Consider the following 19,840-nt stretch of genomic DNA (forward strand, 5'->3'; position numbering starts at 1 on the left):
GGAATTACAAGATTTACTAGGCAAAAAGAAACAGTCAAAGACTGTTAACGCTTCTTCTTCCTCTGTGTAAGCAGGGGGAAAAAAAGAAAAAAAAGGGGGAAAAAAGAGTTTAGGATTCACTATCTGCCCTTGTTCCTGGTTGATTATCAAGTCATTTGGTGAGATTTCAGTTTTTCCCCCAAATCCAAAGATAACTATACTAATAACAGATAAAATGCTAATACCACTTAATTTATCTATGGCATTAGCTTAATTACGGTCCCTGAACTTGCAAGGAGAAGGTATTTAAGAAAAAATCTGACACGTTCTAAAGGAGCCAGTGTGGTGAAGAATGCTGGAAAAATCAACGGTTTCTAATTTCCGTCTATTCTGGTAACAGCTTACATGGGTTTTCACTGAAAAGTGGCTGGAATAAATGTTGCATGTTCTCATTCCCTCCTACCTCCAGACTTAGCTTCCCCAGCACATGGCAGTTCGAGATTTACTACAGCGAGATAACAAAATCCAAGAGTAGTCACTGAGCCTATGAATTTGCAAACAACTACAGTGAGCTCCAGTATTGAAATTTAACTATAGACAGTGCTTTCACTCATAGCAATAGATGATCTGGTAACATTCCATTCCACCATATTTTATAAAGGTCAAATCTTTCAGTTTGTTTTTACAGTCCAGTGGTACTGCTAGACTTGCATCCATGAAACAATGACAGGTACTTCACTTAGGAATATGAAGCTAGCTTTGTGTGATTTTAATTGTTTACACAGAAAAAGCAAGAAATAGAAGAGTGAAAAAACAAACGAAAGTTTGAAGTTCCTTCTCTGGATTGTCCTGAATGAAGATGCTAATGCACAGTGCAGTTATAACTGAGAGAAAAAAAAATATCATTAGGATCAAATTTGTGTAAGATAATCAGACTTCAGAGCACTATGTGGACTCCTCTGCGATGAGGTGGTTTCTTTGTTCAAAACTACTAGCAATAATATTATCATGAAATTAAATTAAGTGGAACACTGCATTAGAAGAATAGTTTTAAGATTATCATTGAATATGCCTATAACTTAAATCTGGAATCAGTATTTTCTATGTTTATCTACCTTTCAGAATAGAACTGTTTAATTAACTGGCAATATCTTTCTAGAGTATCATTCAATACTGAAATGGACCAGAAAGAATAAACACACCAGGGTCCAGGTGGAAAGGTGAGGTGCAACTGTAATTTTACTTATTTGTTTATTCTTTACTGGCTGTCTAATTTCTACAGTGATAATAGCATTATGAAATGCATAAGAAGTGTACCAAAAAGGTCTAGAAAACTCTTGGCAATAAATTAAGCAGTCTCTGGGAAATATATTTTTAAGAAAAGTCTTTATACTTTGGAGAGTTATTGCTACTACAATAGGAAAATTTTGCTTGAAAGAAGCCCAATTTTTTAAAAAGTTAAAATGTAATAGAATGCATTATTGCCAGTTTAAGAAAACGCTGCCAGTTAAAATGACTATAAATTTTGAAGGAGTATGAGAGAAATACCTACACAACCAAGTCCATGATGCAGAGATCCAATCTACAGTAGAAAGACATATACAAGTTCATTAAACTTCAGAGAAACACAGTACTGTATCATAGCAAGTAAATACGTCACGGTCTTACTATGACTAAATGCCTATAAAGTAAAAACAAATATTTCTATCAATAAAGACTGTTGGCTGTTTCCTCAATTTTCTTTCACACAGTTAAAAAGTCTCTCAACAGAAGAATCCTTGAGCCTAGGACTCCATTGAGGGCATTGTTTTCTTAATCCCATTTAATTTACAAGGTCAGGATTAGCTTTAGGATTTGAATTGCCACATGCTTGAATAAAAAAAGAACCATGAAAAAACCAGTCTCCCACAGAAGCCTATATATAAACCTAAATCCCCAAACAGTTACAGAAAATAAGTTTCATACAAAAGCACAAGTGACTGTCAAATACTGACTTTAGAATATTTACTTCTCTTCTCCACAGAAATATGGAAAAGTTTTTATTAAGGAAATTTTGCTTTCTCTCTCCTCTGCTTCTTCCAAGAGATCCCCTCAATATTTCCTTACTAGGAAACAGAAGTAAATTCGATTTTTTTTTTTTTTTTTTGGTGGTCCTTCATTCCCTTCTCCCCCTCCCCACATTGAGGCTTGTCTGAGAAGAGATTACAATTCAAAGCTTTTTAAAAGCTCTTTAATTGAAGATTAATTTACATAGCAAAGTACCTCAGGATTTTTCCAAGAACAAAGCAAGAGGTATCTTTGGATGCTCAAACCCAGCGTTAGAATCCCTGGGACCTGATTTCCAGATAAATTCTGAGACAAAATGACACAGTTTCCCCTTACAAATGCCAGTTCATAGAGCTAGCTGCAAAGCTGAGAAAGATGCTGATGTGAACAGTTCTCTATTACTCTTGTAAATTATGGAGTCATAACTGATAGCATAGATGTTGAAATATGATTCTCTACAACATCACTTCAACATAACACTTCAATTCTCTTGAAACAAACATGATAACTGCCTAAACTGCAGATATTTCAGAATTGTAAAGCTTCATATAGAGAAAAGAGTTTAAGACTCATAACATCATCACTCATGAATACCATGAATACCATGAAAACCAAATTTTGCAACAACAAAATTCACCTGCACTATGAATACTCCAAAATTAAAACCAACCTTATAGCAAATTATTATTTTGACAGTTTCTGCCTTTTGCCATTTATTGACCAATTTAGACTTCTAAGCAACACACTTCTGTATTGTTCTATACTGTACATTGCCCTACATCTCCTTAGTAACTGACAAGCAGTGCAAAATGAACTTACCGGTTTCTTTCCTACTATGAGTTTTTCAACCTTCTGGACTTGTGATACGTGATCCTCATTCGTCTTAAGTTCCCGTTTGCGGATTCTCTCATAAATCCCAATCAGCATTTCTCGTGGGATATCCTCACCATCATCCACACCTGCAAAAGCCAACAGTTTCTATTATTAGTCTGGCTCTGAATGATCTAACAAACACTGTTACTTCTCAGCAATGTACACTTCTCAGCAAGGAGAGGATAAAAACATGGGCAATCTTTGTTTCCTCTGCTAACTAAAGCCAACGTTGCCTAAGACTGCTGATGTACTTGTTTATGCTGTTTTGTTTTATAGCCACCAGTACTCTGTCAGCTAACATCTCCTATGCTGTCCTTGAGCCTACCTTACCAAAGCAGCAGAAGTTATGTTACTCATTACTGAAGCACTGATTTTTGTCCAAAAGCTTGCTGCTCCCAATATGCCAAGACACTGATGTAAATTACATGGGGTTTTTTTGTTTTAAAACTCTAATCTAAAAAAATAAGCCATAAAAAGGCTAATTGCCTATGTAAAGTCTTTTTTTCTTGTAAGTTTCCTCTGTTTTGTATCAAAGTTCAAATGAGTTAACCCTTTAGACACTAAAATCTCTGTATGACTTCCTCCTAGGACTATACCACTGGGAGGAATCAGAATAACCATTCCATTTTGCTTCTGTCCCAGTATTACTCAAGACTCTGTTCATAAAAGAATTTCATACCCAAGAACCTTATGAACACCCAGTAAAATTAATTTAACCAATATTTCCTGTACAATTTCAAAAACAATTAATTTACTCTGGAAAAACAGATCAACAAAATAGCCTAGTTATGGTATTATTGTTTAGCACTGTGTGATTATCATTGGCACATCAGTATTCTAACAAATGCCAGTGCCTTTAATGCTTGATCCTGAATTTTTAATAGCAGTGGAAAGAGTCTCATTTCAATAAGTGACTTAAAGCTGGATTTCCTGGGGAGAGGGAGATGCATGTCTATTTTAAAGTAATAAACTCTTATCTCCCATTCAGAAGCCAAAATAGAATATTTTGTCACCCAGCGGAACAACTGCTCACGTAAAAAATTCTGTGATAAAATACAGTTTCTTTGCAACTAGAAGCAAGCATAACACCCTCTGTTCTGTTCCACACCAGCAAGTCTTCCACAGACGACCCTTTGCAATCCAGTTATTTAAAGTTATAGGCAAGGTAGCCTGTTATAAAAATGCCTACAATAATAAGAAATTGCTGGCATTCAGGCTGGAGCTCATAGAGAATGTACTGTATTCAATACAACAAATGTAACTGTAGTATTATGCTAAGAGATGAATATCAGGCCTTTTTTAATCTTTGTGGATTTTATGATATAATCTCCACACTAACTTAAATTTTGCTATGCTAAAAATCTGCTAAGCATAGATCATTCATTGCTGTCTTATATAACTCTAAGGGCATTAAATCACTAAACAGGACTTTCATTTTCAAGATCTGAAATTCCAGAACACCACAAGTCTTTTGTTTTTACTAGTACTAAAATGAAAGTACCACATGCACACATGAATACAAACTGCCATGCATCTGAGATGCACCGCTATATTTTTATATATTAAGCAACTTGATTCTGTCTCTCTGACCTTCAGCCCACTTTTAGATAGCACTGAGAAAATGGCCGTTAAACAATACATCAGCACTTGCTGGTGCCTGCAGTTGTGGGCCTATTCTGCTACCATGCTGCCACATACATTGTTGCCAAGAGAGACTGTGCACTAAGTTGTGCTTATTCTGTGCTTGAAAGCAGGAGGAGGAGGAGAGGGTTGCAATGATGGAGCAGGCAATTTTCCTGGCCTTTGCACAAACACATAGTAATGGAACTATAGTGAAAGCTGCTTTTTCCCTGTGGGCACAAACTATCATAAAAGAAAAAAAGGGATGGGGACTTCAGCCTCATTTTATTTCTCTAACATCTGAGTGCTCTTCTGTGTTAAATGGTAAATGCTGTTTGACGCATTCTTCCTTGAGTGCCCAAGAACAACAGGAGATTATCATCATCTCATGCACGATCTTCCTCCTCAGCTCTACAGTGACTACTGCCTCTAAGGTAGAGCTGAGCACTGGCTGAGCTGATACTTCATAAAACCCTGTTCTTTTTCACCAGAAAGAACCAGGACAGAAAGATCTGAGATACAGATTTGAAAAAATATCTGTGTTCTTTTGGCAATCTAATTGCAAGCTTAGGTGGGCCATAGCCTGTCAAATAGTAGACAAGGCACTTCAGGACATGGTTTAGTAGGCATGGCTGACAGTTGGACTCAATCTTGAAGGTCTTTTCCAACCTAACCAATTTTATGATCAGAAATTATACCAATGAAGAAATCAAAATGAAATTTCTGTGCTATTTACCATGTACCTTTCATGAAGGTTTTGGAGTTAGGTTCTTTTTCCCCACTGAGAATTTAGATCTTTAGTTTATTTCCAAAAGTTCTCATCATGGCACAGTTATTTCTGTTCCTTAATATATATACATATATGGAAATAAAAGGACCTGACAATACATCCACTCAAGAAAGACAAGATAAAAATGACATAATACTATATGCTTAATTCTGTTTTCGCTATTCCACAAATAACTAAAGCCTGTAAAAATGACTGCAGTTTTAAGTCAGGTGAAATCAGAATCAAGTGCTCTCTATTTTGTCTTTTTCCCAGAAGATACACGGTGTCCCTCCAATGACAGTTACAGTGAAAAGCTTTCATGACCTTCATCATTAGAGTCTGCTTACCCCGTAGATTCTTGACAAAATCTTCTAGCTTCATTTTGCGTTCTGGTTTCACATTTGGGCTGTACATATCTGTGTTTAACAGTATGATGGCAAAAGCTAGAATGAAGATGGTATCAGGATTTCTAAATTGTCTCACAACACCTGGATTGCAGATACAGTATCGTTGGCTGTAAAAAAGCAAAGAGGGGAAGCTGTCAGAGCTATGAATAACTATTCTAATTCCACCAAATAAACCAACTGCTACACTCCAGAGGCTAAGCAAGCTATTATTACTCGTGTTCCAGACATACATTTAGCTTTCCGTCCACATATTTTCATAAGCCAATACCAGAATGTGGGAAGCTTTTGTTTTCTACTACCACTGTAACTTCACTTAGGACAGATTCTGAGCTACAATAACTTCAGGATTATTTTTTTTTCAGTGAGTAATACCCATTGACACCAGGTAAGAGTACAACATTGATTTTAGCTTACTGCCACATGATGATTTACGTCTCATCCTGCCCTGGATAAAGTATGCTTGTGTTAGTGTTAGTAAGTTAATGCTCTTTATTCCACTATTGTTGAAATGCTTAATGAAGTTTGAGAGCATATATACTCTAAAATGTAAATGGTCCTTTAATTCCACTCATATAAATTATTATATCCAAATACATTGTTAGAGACATTCAAAAATCCTTGAATATGTTTTCAGCTGATGCCACAAAGAACTTTTAATTGAGAAACCTCGCTGCATTAATACAAATGACATACATGAACAGCAGCGGCAAATAAAACTTCCTATTTCATACTTAAAACCACCACAAACAACATGCTGTATTTGAAACTGTAAGTAGCTCACAAGGACACTGCAAATAGGCAGGGAAGTAACTTAGATATATTCAACTTCCCCAGTTCTCCAGTTTGACCGTTAGACAACAGCAGGTTTCTGGTGACGGAGTAATTTATTTCAGCATCATACCTAAAAGCTTCAATGAGCCGTTCTACTTTCTGGGCTTCTCCTTGAACACGGATATGAGCCTGAAATTTCCTGAGCGCTTCATCCAGTTCCATTGTTGAGAAGTCCATCTCATCCACAACACAGCTAGGATAAAAACATATTGCCATTGTGTCTTTTAATTTCTAACAACACAGAACCAAAGGCAAGATTTCAAGACCAAAAAAACCTTTCAACTTTCCATCTCTTGTAGAAATTCATGGAGTTTTTTGAAATATTCAGCAGCAATTGCAATAATTGTAGGTAAGCTGTGAAGGAAGGATTGCAAATAATGGATCAATGAGAATGTGTACCTGTAAGCAGGCCCTTTTTTTTTTTTTTTTTAAGAGAAGAGCTGCTGGAATGACAAATGTCTGACTAATGTAAGTGACATGCTATTGCCAAGAATAATTATTGGTTTTGTGCTTCCAGGCCAATCAATTATTACTATGCTTATAATAATAATAAATAGTTTATACTGCTCAAAATATCATATCTCAAACAGCCTGCAGCAAGTACAATAATCTGTACCAAATGGCTCTGTGTCTAGGAATGTTCTTACATACGGAGAAAAAACCAATCTTGTTTGGATACTCTCTTACTATTACTGTAATTCTCATCTCCCCATCATTTGCCATGTCTTTCAGTTAACATATATGAAGAAATAATTACTTTCTTGCTCTGAAAATAGTGCTGACAAAAAATAAAAAAGAAACCAGTTTAACATAATCAATGATGTGAACTATGTCATTCTAACACTTTCTTTAAAGACTACTTTAAAATCAGAAGCTTATAAATTTCCTTTCTTTAAACTTAGCTTTTAGTTTTTAAATAACCAGTCATGAATCACTGCAAGTAACAGCACTGTAATGCAGAAACCACAGAAAGCACAATCCAGTTTTAAAAGCCTTTTCTTAAATGTATAGCTATAAAATGATACAGTAGCTCACATTTTTCTTCTAGTAACATTGTAGCTAACATAGATTAATACCAAAGCAATTTATTCACTTTGCCTTGAATATTTTTCCCTTTATGCAGAACTGCAAGGAAACAAACACAACAGGCTTGGCATGTCTCACACCCTTTCCAATCCACACCTAAAAACCTACTATCAGTTCTGCAGTAATGTTCACAGTCTTCCCACCTATTCTAAGTTCTGTAACACTTTCAAAAGCTCTTTTCTCCTTCAAAGGTGTAAAGCACATGTGCAGACAAGCTGGCAAAATGAAGTAATTAGAGCAATTAAGGCCCTCCAGAAACATGCTGGCCAACAACATAATGGGGAGGGGTCTTAAATAATCTTTTATATGAACTACAGGGATAGAGCAGATATACCACCATGGTCCATGTTCTTAACTGGAACCACTACTTTTCTGCAAATATTTAGTAAACAAAACTTTTCTAGTGGCTACATAATGGCAAAAAAAGGAGCAAGTTATTTTAGCTAGGTCACTACAGTAAATGAAAACATGAAAGTAAGTAAGAGCAGACACACCTGTTCCGTTTTTGTTAACAATAGTTAACAAAATGATAATCCTTGATAATAATACCATGATCATAATGCTAAAGAGAACATGATTAAATAGATTTTAGTCACTGCAGGAGAACTTGAGTACATATGTACTCTGGGTGAATAAGCTTGTGCTGAATGACCACATCTTCACTATTACAGTTACATGTCCCAGGCAGGTAAAAGCAAGAAGCAGCTAGGCTTCACCACTTCTAGGTGGGCAGATAATTGAAACTTCTTCCTGGGAACTATCCCCTGCTTACCACCTCTCTACAAAATTTAGGCAATAAGAGTGGAACATACCATTTGCTGGGTTGGTGCAGCTACAATTGCCTTGGTTCTCTACTGTCCCACTTGCTTGTACTCTTGCACATAACTGCGTAGTGTAACGAACTGAAATGATGGAGTCCCGTACAGAGCAACAGAACGTCATCCTTTCCCTCTCACTTTTAACAGGGTTCTTTATGATGGTTTTATTTTATTCTTTCTTTGAGTGACTGCACTTTTGTTTTCTAATGCAAAGTCAAGAGACAGTAGAAGGTCAGATCCTCAGCTACACCTCTATTACATCAAGCACTCCTTGGTCAGGCTTGCTGCACAACAGCAGTGTTTCAGGAAGCGTGTCTGATGTGCCTCCTGTTGGCCAGGGCAACATCAGTGCCAGCTGTGCTAGCCCCACGCCACCCAAACAATGCCTTTACACTTGAGATACCACCAGGTAGCAAACTACACTAGGCCCAGAATGCAGCTCGTGGTCCAAAATTTAGGCTACTCTCTTGACTATTTTCTAAGCTCCAGTGAAAAGAAGTTTTCAAACCGTTAAAACACCCTAGTCTACAGGATCTGGGAAACTTGACCACAAATCAAAGCAAGTCACTTGAAATTAAATTGCGTAACAGAAAAAGGATCATCTGTTAAAATATCTTTTCTATGTAACAATCTGGGGTTATTTTCAGTTCGACAAAATCTACCTCCAATCTGTAAATGTGATATTTAAGATGAAATGCTATTCTATTTTCTCTTTTTAAGAAAAAATACCTTGTTCCTATTTGCAGGCAAGGTTCAGAACACTATCAAGAGAATTGCACCGCTTACAGGGTGTTACTTGCCCCAAAGCATAGCTGAAATAGCTTATTTAAGAATAGATTAACTTCAATAAAGGGATTGTTGTGGGGTTGTAGGTAGGTGATTGTGACCCTACTCTTAAGAATTCACCTCATCACATCTGACTGAGCAGAGACACACTTGTATTTATGCATATTCTGCTAGTCTGTTTGAGACGGTGAGGGCAAATGATTTGTTCAAGATCACTAAATGCATCATCTAAGATTATAAATCATCTTGTCCTCACCTGTACTGTTTTCTTTTAAAAAATCTGAAATTACACGCTCTTTGAGAAGTCTTCACCCTAGTCTGACTCATAATTGCAAAATTCAGACGATCATTACAAGTAACTGATAATGACTCATGCTGAATAGGGATTGCATCAAAATCAAGCCATATTCTATTACTCTGCATTGTAAGGCAGGCTGCATGCTTTGGTACAGAGGCTCTTCTATTGCTTTCTGCTGGGTTTTGTACAGGAATAGGAGAGACAGGAAAGAAAGGGAAGACCTCTAAAAAAAGGTCTATGGCATACGTACATATGTACACATGCCATTAGCTGTATTAATACAGTGTTCGAGCTTGCAATTTGAGATACATAAGTTCTGACAGCATAATAGTAAGATCAGGATGACTGTAGAGAACGTGACCAACATCTTTGCAGTATGAAGGCAGTGAGAGCAGTCTATAAGAAATATGCAAAGAAAATATAAGGTATTGGCAGACCGTTTGTATCATGATACCGCAACCTTAAATTTTTTGCGATGTATCAATATTATGGTATCAATATTGCATATCAACATGCAGTCCTGAAGAAAGACTGCATCTACAGAGCAATGCAAATTTCAGCACAGCTATTGTTATACTCTGGTTAAAACCTGTGGTCAGAATTTTTCCTAGTCTTCCTTAATGGGCAAGATGTGGGGTTTCTTTGCTTTCATTCTCAGTGGCTTGTTAAACATCTAACTGAATTTTTTATACAATTCCTTGAACAAAATTGGACTAGGATGTATTCATGTTTATAGGTGAGTATATCAGACACACACACAAAAAAGCCCCAAAAGAATACATGTTTTAAATGAACACCTTCTTAATATAAAGCAACTTCTTTTTTGGTCTACACAGTATATAAGGTTTAGAAATTTATGACCAAGCTGCTAAAGTCTAGCTTTCTGCTTTGGATTCCTTTGGTTTTTAGAAGAGTTTTTGTTCATCTAATCTTTTGGAAAAGAACAGTTTGTATAGATCTTGTCAGCATATGCCTGTACATGCTGAAATCCCTGTTTATCTAACATCTGAGCTATTTGGCTGTAAAAATTATTTTCATGTTCTGTTACTGATGAAGCCTTATGTTGCATATAATATTATTTTGTTTCATTCAGTAAATTATTAGAGAGCCTGAGGAAGGAAAAAGACTTCAAAATAACATACTCCAATGCCAATGAAATTAAAACATAAATTTAAGTAAATGTACATGACTACAGGAAATATAAATCCTTGTAAGTATCTTGCTGGATCAATAACAAAAACAGTAACTTAGCTGGAAAGCAAAGAAATAAGTATTTGTTCATAGGCATGTTTTCTTTCTTAACCCTTAGAGTCTGGTTTCCCCCTCCTTCAGAACAAGATCCAAAAAAACATTCAGAGACCATTACTACCTCTAGCTTGATGAAACGTCTTACTTGAACATTAAAATATGCTTACCTCCTCCCCCCACACAATACTCACTCTAATACATCCCGGTTGAACTGTTTTTGTCGATTTCCCAGAAATTCTCCGATCATCTGTCTGCTGAGACCTTTCCTTTGCAGGAGAAAGTGGGCAACACCAACTGGAGTGTCTGGCACAAAACCTCGCTCAATTAGGTACTGGACTCCTTTTTCAGGTTTTCTGAGGAGAAATGAGAATGCAAAACTATTAATTTTCTTCCACTGGACCTGAGGGCATCTGATTAAAATTTTACAACAATTTTGCCAATCACTTTTGACTAACATACTACTAGTATGGGCTAGTATAGTTCCAGGATAAATGTAACCATCCTGTAGAACATACTGTTCACTGTTAATAGCTTACTAGCTTTGAAACACATCTTTGCATGTTGTTACACATTTCTCTGCTCCATAACCCTTCTAAAGAGAAGCTTTATATGCAAACAGCTTCAGGCATGAAAGTCAAAACACTTGTCAATGCAAAAGACAAGACCAACATCAGCTACTAAGTACTCCTGTTGCTGGGAGAGATGTACCTTCCAGAAACCGAACTAAAAAGCTGCTGAAGAAAAACAAGAAACAAAGAAAACCCCTGACCTCCCACCCCCTTGCTGTCAAAAGCTGAACTCATTGAACAAAAACATCTGAAGAGGTATAACTTGCAAGCTGAGAATACAAAAAATAGAGCAAAAAAATAAAGCCAGTCATGCAAAAAGAAGCAATTAAAAATAGTGGGGCTCCCATCTAATTTAGACTTTTTTTTCCCTTGTCCTTTAACACACCCATTGCCCCAGATTTCCCTCCCTCAGACAAGCACCTTAATAATTTCTGCAGTATTTTACATCTCTTTATACATCACCTCCAGATTTAGCTGTAACCATTTTCAGATCTCAAAACAAAGCAAGCTGAAGCTACTCATTTTAACATATTAAGAAGCGTGTGCTGGGGAGGAGGGCTGGGTATGGAACTGGTTTCTGGCAATAAAATCTACTGCTTATGAAGCCAAATGCTGCTCATATTTTAAAGTGATGTAAAATTCCCCTTACAGCACATATTGTGCACTGCGTCTTCTAGCAGTATGACACAACAACCGTAATTTCTTTTAAAGATATTAAAGGGATATCTTTACAGAACCAGTAATTCCATCATCATCTTTATTTTGTAAGGAATTATAATACAATGTCCACCTGTAAGACTGAATGATTTGCAGCATGCTGGATGACCAGAAAGATATTTCCTTTAAGGCAAGCAAAATCAATTTCAAAGGACAAGGTGACCGTACTATTTTTATACGAGGTTGATCATACAACCATAACCGTTTCTCAGTTTTTTTAATTGCAAATAACATTACTGAATACATCACCATTCAGTTCTCCTACTCTTTTATATTATACTGTTATACACTTAATACCCTATTAAGAGTTAGATACATCAGAGGAATATATGTAATTTAATCAAAAGGGAGTTCTCAAATCTCAGTTTCTTGCATCAGGCTTGTGGCTCTCTTCATCCGAAATAAAATTACACGTAGAGTCATCTTCTAAGTACAATCTTGTAAAATCAATCTCTTTCATATTCAAAAAGTACCCATTTTCTTGTAAGTAACGTAACTGCTACATTCATATGCTTTTGAGTTGTATTTCAGAATTCTTAATCTTTCTAAATTTAAATTCACAGCATCTAACAAGAACAGGAATAGTTTTTTACTCCATCCCCCTTGTTAGTGAGCTACATTTGTCCATAAAATTCAGAGTGATATAAACCCAGGAGACTTCCTTTCCAGCAATTGTCAAAACAGAAAACAAAGAACACTATCAAAAAGCACAACTCAATCCAAAGATCACCTTTACTCGAGATATAGAAAATACTGAATCGTTACTTATTGTGCTAAACCACAACTTGAATTCTTACCATCCCCATAAGCTTGAACATTTAAAATCATCTTTGTGATGACACATGATTTATTTTGCATCAGTTCCTATGTAGCTGTATGATTTTATACAAGTCAGGGTCTGCTTTTTCATGTAAGAAGCTCTGCTTTTGGTTCAAGCAATATGAAATCACTTTCTTCAAATACATTTCAAAGCAGGCTAGGTAAGTCTCCAAAACAGACTTAAAAATCCACTTAACGGTACACTGGAAGCCAAAAGCTCTTTTCCCATCGACACTGTCTTCATGCTGAAGTGAAGCATCAGGATGTTTTACAGTCTAGGATTATTTGAAAGTAGTCCAATTTGTTACAAAAGTTGTAACATGGAAGCAATGTAAACTCTGAGCTGTAATAACATGAAAATAGTACCTGAAAACTCTGAACTGTAAGAATAAAGACTACCCTTTCCCTATTTGATAAATCAAACTGTGGTAGCAGTAGCATAAACTTCAGAGTAACAAACCTATAAGACTCTTTTTCACAGTGAAGAAACTTTATTTCTTTCTAATTCATGGCCCTACCCAACTGAATTTGCCAACTAGAGATCAAGAAAATTGTGTCATATTATTTTGAAATCTGTCCTCTAAAAACTGTGAACTTTGTTGTTCCTGAAAAACAACTGTAAACCTAGAGAGTATGACTGACCTCAGCTGAAGAGCTACTTGCGGGTTGACCCCAGCCAACAGCCAGGCACCCAGACTAAGCTGGTACGAGCTACTGCTAAAAATAAAGAACTCAAGAATTAAAGGGCTTCTCTAGAGAATTTTTAACAGGTGTCGAGATGAGAACTGTAACTTTCCGTAATGTTACTTTGATTTTTCTTTGAAGGTTCTGATAGTCATCACTACAACAGGGATAAAGGATTTCTTAGAGGAAGCATTAGCCGGACAATTGTTCTTAATGACAGAACCTATAGCTTCAGGTGGTCTTTTGGTATCTCACCCTAAGTAATGACAGTCTACAATAGAGTATATTCTAAAGGATGGCATAAAGGACAAGTAGCCAGAGGCAGGTGGTACCACTCTGTAGTTGTTAGGATATCACTCGTTGACCAAGGCAGCCTACAATGTTTTCAGTTTTCCTCTTAACAAAATCAACACTATTTGGCTCACAGAAGAACTCTGAAGGTTAGGGTTTGTATGGGAATGTGCACAAATAAAGTTCTAAATAAAGTAAGTTTCTGTGGCTAAATGTGGGTATTAAATATCAGAGGAAGAAAAATGTTCTTATCCAGTGGGTATCTCCCTAGCTTCCCATTCAAGTCATAAATGCTAATTTTGGCTTCTGTTCTGGAAGTCTAGCTTGCTGACAAAATTTCTTCATGTTTCTGGTTTTGATGATCTGAAAACTTGAATTAATTCAGCACTCTTGACCAAGAAATTGAATTTAATATGTACTAAATTTTATCAAACAGCTTACTGGAAGAACAATTGCTCTCTTTTTTTAAATAACTTTGCAAACTAGGGAGGTTCAGGGGGTTTTATTGCTGTTGTAGGCTCCCTCCCACCCCCACACCAGGTGTGACATTATCTTATTCAACGGGAAAAGTACTTAACAGAAAACTGACTTTGTAAGCGCATTCTGAAGTGCTGTACCTCCAATGAAATTTTACTTACAAAGTGAAGCTAACAATAGGTTAAGAGAAAAATGAAAGGCAAAAAATACCAGGTAGCTGACAGGGTTTCTGGGAGGGCAGGTTTTAAAAGAGAACACAAGCAAACAGGGATTCTACTGTTGGCAAAACCAGCTGTTTTAAACTGGACAAACTTTCTTTTTCACCAAACCCTAATTTTCCTAAAGTACATGACTAGATGCAGAAGGGCATGGGACATGAAAAGGTCATGGATTTAACACGAGATAGGACATCTAACATAAGTTATCCTCATTTGTGCCTACTCAGAATTGAGCGTAGACCGTTTTGTACTTACAACTAAGAGTCTTTTGTGATTAGGAAAATTCCCAGTGATGGCTTGTTAATTACACCTACGAATAACAGGGAAGATGAGAAGTCTATAAATAGCAATCGTGGAAGCTGCAAGAGCAGAGCATTTATTTTCAGATTGGAATACATTAACTAATATCAAAATACATCCTCTGAAGTTGGCACCTTACATAGCTGATGATACACACATATAGAGAACTATTCATATTTACAGGATTGCTTCCAAATTAAAGCTTAAAAATATCTTCTATCTCAAAAAAAAACCCAAAACCCCAACCAAAACAAAAAAAAAACCCCAACCAAAACAAATCAAAAGGAATCTACTGAAAGGAAGAAAAAACCAATCAACTAACACAAAAAGATGTGCAAAACCATATTTACTTAAGATTCTCAGATGTTGCATAAAGAGCTAAGGGATTTGCCAGAAACTGATTAATTACAAGACCTTTAGGATGGTTTAAAGCAACTTTTAGGGGAAAAACATCGATGGAAAAAGTAATGCAAACTTCAAAATAACAGATCAAACCAGTATATTTTAATAAGCATGCTTCTTAGAGAGTACTGGTCATATCCAGTAAAAATGTTGTCCTTGTGTGTTTCTGAAGATGGCTTGGATCCTGCAGCAATTTTTTGAAAATGACATCTTTAAGAGGAAGCAAATTGCAGGAATGAAGAGAGCAAAATCACCCACAGATAACAGTTAAAAAAACAAAAAGCAAAAACCCCAAACCCCAACCCACTCCCAAAGCCACTCCCTCAAAAACCAAGGCAATAGTAAATCCCTGCACATCACTGCTGTTTCCTCTAGTCAGTATTATGCCTTTCCTTCCTTGGCATAATACTAACTAGAAGGAGATGGCTTATTTACTCAGCAAGTCCTACATATAGTACTGAAAGTGTAAATTCAGTGGAAGTTCATATAACTTGCTGACATTTGTGTAGATCTCATTAGAGCAGTGGTTTGTTGGGGGTTTATAGCTTGTGAGGCTGAGGAGGAATTGGGTTTTTTTTCCTTTAACAGCTATGCAGGGTGAATCTGGAAAAGGTCAGTATGTTTATGAGTTTTGCTTATGTAAGTGATGTACGAAGCTTTCCTAAGAACGAGCTCTCCTTTGGAGTATGGGGTAGAAGAGAAAAGAAGAACAATAAATAGGGTAATAATACCAAAATTGGTATGTTCCTGAGAGGAGTGTCCCTTATCCAAGTCAGGAATATATAGAAAGAAGAAAAAACAAAACAAAACAAAAAAACCAGTATTTTTTTCATTAGACTAAAACCTACATGTATATAAACAGCACAGTATCTTTACAAAAACACTGCATTCCTAATATTTTATTGTCATGAGCAAATTAGTAAGGACAGCAGTGATCCAGACATATGTAATTCTGAACGTGTCATTATTTGTCTCACTTAACTTTCACCTGGTCAGAGGAACCACTGACAGACAACTTCAGGATACTCGTTATTACAATCATTTACACTATGTGAGAATATCATCAACCTGCAAAGATAATCACCAACTAGCTGTTGTAGAAAATCTGAACTGCCAATGATAAAAAACAGGCCTAAAGCTCCACAAATTACTAAATATGGACTGTCAAAATCACATAATTCCAGTCCCTGCTTTGAATTTCCTCTGCTTGAATTCTGTTTTCAGAGGTGCTCAAGACCTGCCAGAGTTTGAGAAAGCAGGAAAGCCACGGTCAGAAACAGCTCCTCCTTTGAAGAGGGGAAGGATAACAGCATCTGCTGACTGACTTCCCAAGTCAGTTCATGGCAAAGATGTCAACAACTGCGGTCACACAATCTAGCAGGTGGTGTAGGAGCAGGGACAGACACACAGATTGCTGTTTAAGCCACAAAAGGAAACATGGTTAGAAATACACCACCTTATGCTGTTGTTGGACATAAAGTAACACCAGATTCCAAAGGTCAGTGGTACTTGGGAAATATGGCTTTCCATTACCTGGATATTCAAAATGTTATCTTTCAAATTGTAGGAAATACTATTTTTGCAAAAACACAGCAGTGAATTTGAAAAGTGAATTTGGTAGAGTAAAAGCTTTTAGTCAGATTCTAAATGGTAAGAAAGAGATCAGCACAAATTTAGCATTTACTGTTATCTACCAGACTTACTGGTACAGCCAGTCTTACTGCAAAACAAACACATTAAACCTAAGTGCTGTAGTTAGGTGAGCACTTCAGTGGCAGTGCCAGCACTGGCATCAGTCTCTTCTCTCATTCCTATTGCTGGTTTAGGACTTTCTGACAAACTGAATGAGGAGAAAAGGGGGGTTTGTTGTTTTGTGTTTGTGGGGTTTTTTTAGTGGTTTGTGTTTTGGGGGTTTTTTTCGGTTGGTTTTTGTTTTGGGTTTTTTTTTGTGGTGGTTTGTTTTGTGGTTTGGGGTTTTTTGTTTTGTTTTGCGTGTGGTTTTTGGTTGTTTTTTTTTTTAATCCAGTCAAGCTCCCCCCCATAACTGCACAATCATAACCAAGCCACAGCGTAGATAAAGTGCCTATGTCCACGCTGGCCAACAGAAGAGAATAGCAAGCAATACTTCAGAAACATTCAGCAAACCCACAGTACAAAGGTGTATAAAGCCTTCCCTATTTCTGACTTGCTAAACATGTCAAGCTTACAAGCACCCAAACCCACATTAAATCTTTGTATTTCCTTTTAGACGCTCAGACAATAACAGAGCTGTAAAATGGAAGCATTAATAAACAAATGAGCACAGAAAGCAGCCTGCCCAAGTCTAGATTTCCAATATCCAGCAATGCCAAAAGTATCTTTTAAGGTAGACTAGGGATTTATTCACACAATGTAAATAACCACAAATACACTGTCTTTACAGCTGTCTGAGACAAGGAGAATAAAGCTAGCCTGAATGAAAATGAGAAGCTTGGTGAAACATCTAGAAAGAACTTCAGTATTTCTGAAGGCACATCTATGCTTTTTGGTTTCTTGCCTATGTTTAGGCACACACATGCGCACTACACTAAGAGAATCTAGAAAACAAGCAAACCAGAACTACAAACATTTCTTAGAGGCTGTCAACACTGCAAACAGAAACAGTTCACAAATGTGCTGCTGCCAAAGAAATCTTTTCATGTTGCGGGTGGAGAATTTAATGCAATTATGATGCCAGCCCTCTGTTAAAAAAAAAATAAATCTTCCTTGCCTTAGATACTAGAGATCCCATTTTGAAAATATTTACAGTTGTCACAAAACTAAACATTAGTTTAACGTTAAAATCCAGGGATGCCTTTTTAAATAGCAAGAATCCAAGACTTTTCTTAGAATCATTTAAGAAGTTAAATATTTTTAAATAGCCAAGTTGGCAGTAACAAGCTAGTTGAACATTCTCCTTAGTCTGGCAGACAGTTAAATTTTGTTTCTGTGGTTGTACTTCTTCCTTCACATTTGCTGAATAACCTGCTGCAATGAAGCTAATAGAATGGCTATGTCTATTTTAAACTTTCTGGGAAAGAAGCAAAACCCCAACATCCTTAAAATACTACCAAAACTAGTTGTCAGAGTTCACTCAACTATGTAGCAATACAAGAAGGGGACTGAAAGGAAGAAAATCAGAGAAACTGACTGGGAAGCCTGAACTGTGTCATTGTCATGTTACACAACCACTTAATGAAGAAAAAGAAGAGCTAGGTGCAAATTGCATCTTCTGGTAATTACAAGAAAGAGTTCCTGGGTCAGGAAAATAAGCCAGGAAACAGCACATTTCTCACAGCTTCTCTGCATCTCATGAAAATGGGGAGATAGTTATTCATATTATTTTGGCAGGAACCCTGCAGTTTCCCCCACAGTGAGGATGACTTCTCCTCACTACACTATAATATGTTAAACTCCTCAGGTTCATTCAAGACCAAACCAAAAAAACTACCACTACAGAAGTGAAGGTCACAGCTTACTTGCAATTATACCAAATTACCTGGAGTAACCTCCATTTAGTGAAAGTTAATTTACACTCATGTCACTAACAAAAGAATTCACTAGGAAGTGATCTCAGTGCCCAGTTCTATTTGGTGGGGGAGCAAAATAAAGAGAGGAAACTCTGTAGACATCTATTTTCATAAAATTGGGTAACTGACCTAAACAGTTCCACCATTACTTTCTGTCCTATCAATCAGCTTCTTTATGTCACCATTTCCCAGTAAAGTGCTAGGAAATTACACATTAAACATTACTACTACTGAATGTTTAGGCTTGTCTGAAAACTATCGCCTGAATCAGAGCTGATTACAAAACCGTAAAAAGTGTATAAGAGGCAGCTAAAGGGTTCAAGCAGAAAGTCTGGGTTATTCGAATAAAGGAGGAAAAAGAGAGTTTAAAGCTATTTCAGAAATAGGATTTTTCTGTATGAGAAGCATCAGCCTTGAGGAACAGAGCAGCTAGCACAGTGAAGAGAATCATAAGGCACACCCCACGTAGTTGCAATGCAGTAGCTGGACATGTCCTTGCTAGTAAAAACAATCCTGAGTCATCATGCTATAGCAGATTTTGTAGCTCCTCATTATTCCCTCTCTTGGCAGTGGACAGCCTGCTTCCCTCCCCCCCCCCCCCCCCCCCTTATTTCCTTCTTTTGCGAGGAAGGATTTTAGTTAACTAAATGGACCAAAACACTCCATGAGGATTTTCTCACATCCTCTAACCCCATTGCATCTCTGCACTTCTCAACAAGTAGGGAAAAGAGTTTGTAGCTGCCAGCAGAGCAAAATATACTCCACTTTGAGACAAGACACATGAAAAACCTGCTGGCGCTCTCAGAACTATTTGCCAGGGCTGAGTATTGCTTTCATGTTTATGCAACTGTAGTCAGGAATGAGACAGTAAGATGACTGTGTCCTTGAAATTGAGGAACAGTCCCTGTCTTAACATTTTCTAGTGTCCCTGCCCTAAATTCTCTTTCCTCACCCTCACCCCAGTTACACATAACAGAAGCACTTCAGCTTCAATTTCTGCAACTCTGCCAACTGCAAATGGGAAACACTGACAATCATTTACTTTAAAGGGGAT

General features: G+C 36.9%; 1 protein-coding gene across 17 annotated transcripts in view; it reads right to left on the reverse strand.

Moving 5' to 3' along the window:
• IQSEC1 (IQ motif and Sec7 domain ArfGEF 1) overlaps positions 1-19,840 on the reverse strand; it is a 357,476-nt gene that overhangs the window by 21,858 nt on the left and 315,778 nt on the right. For all 17 annotated transcript variants that reach the window (XM_069769828.1, XM_069769830.1, XM_069769831.1 and 14 more), the window contains 5 exons: positions 10,953-11,114; positions 6,596-6,718; positions 5,635-5,801; positions 2,845-2,984; positions 1,532-1,561 (listed from right to left, as the gene is read on the reverse strand). In XM_069769828.1, the coding sequence (XP_069625929.1) occupies positions 1,532-1,561; positions 2,845-2,984; positions 5,635-5,801; positions 6,596-6,718; positions 10,953-11,114 (622 nt within the window). The remainder of the gene's footprint in view (positions 1-1,531; positions 1,562-2,844; positions 2,985-5,634; positions 5,802-6,595; positions 6,719-10,952; positions 11,115-19,840) is intronic.

The sequence above is a fragment of the Haliaeetus albicilla genome, chromosome 24 (genome assembly GCF_947461875.1).
Source record: "Haliaeetus albicilla chromosome 24, bHalAlb1.1, whole genome shotgun sequence".
Classification (NCBI taxonomy): domain Eukaryota; kingdom Metazoa; phylum Chordata; class Aves; order Accipitriformes; family Accipitridae; genus Haliaeetus; species Haliaeetus albicilla.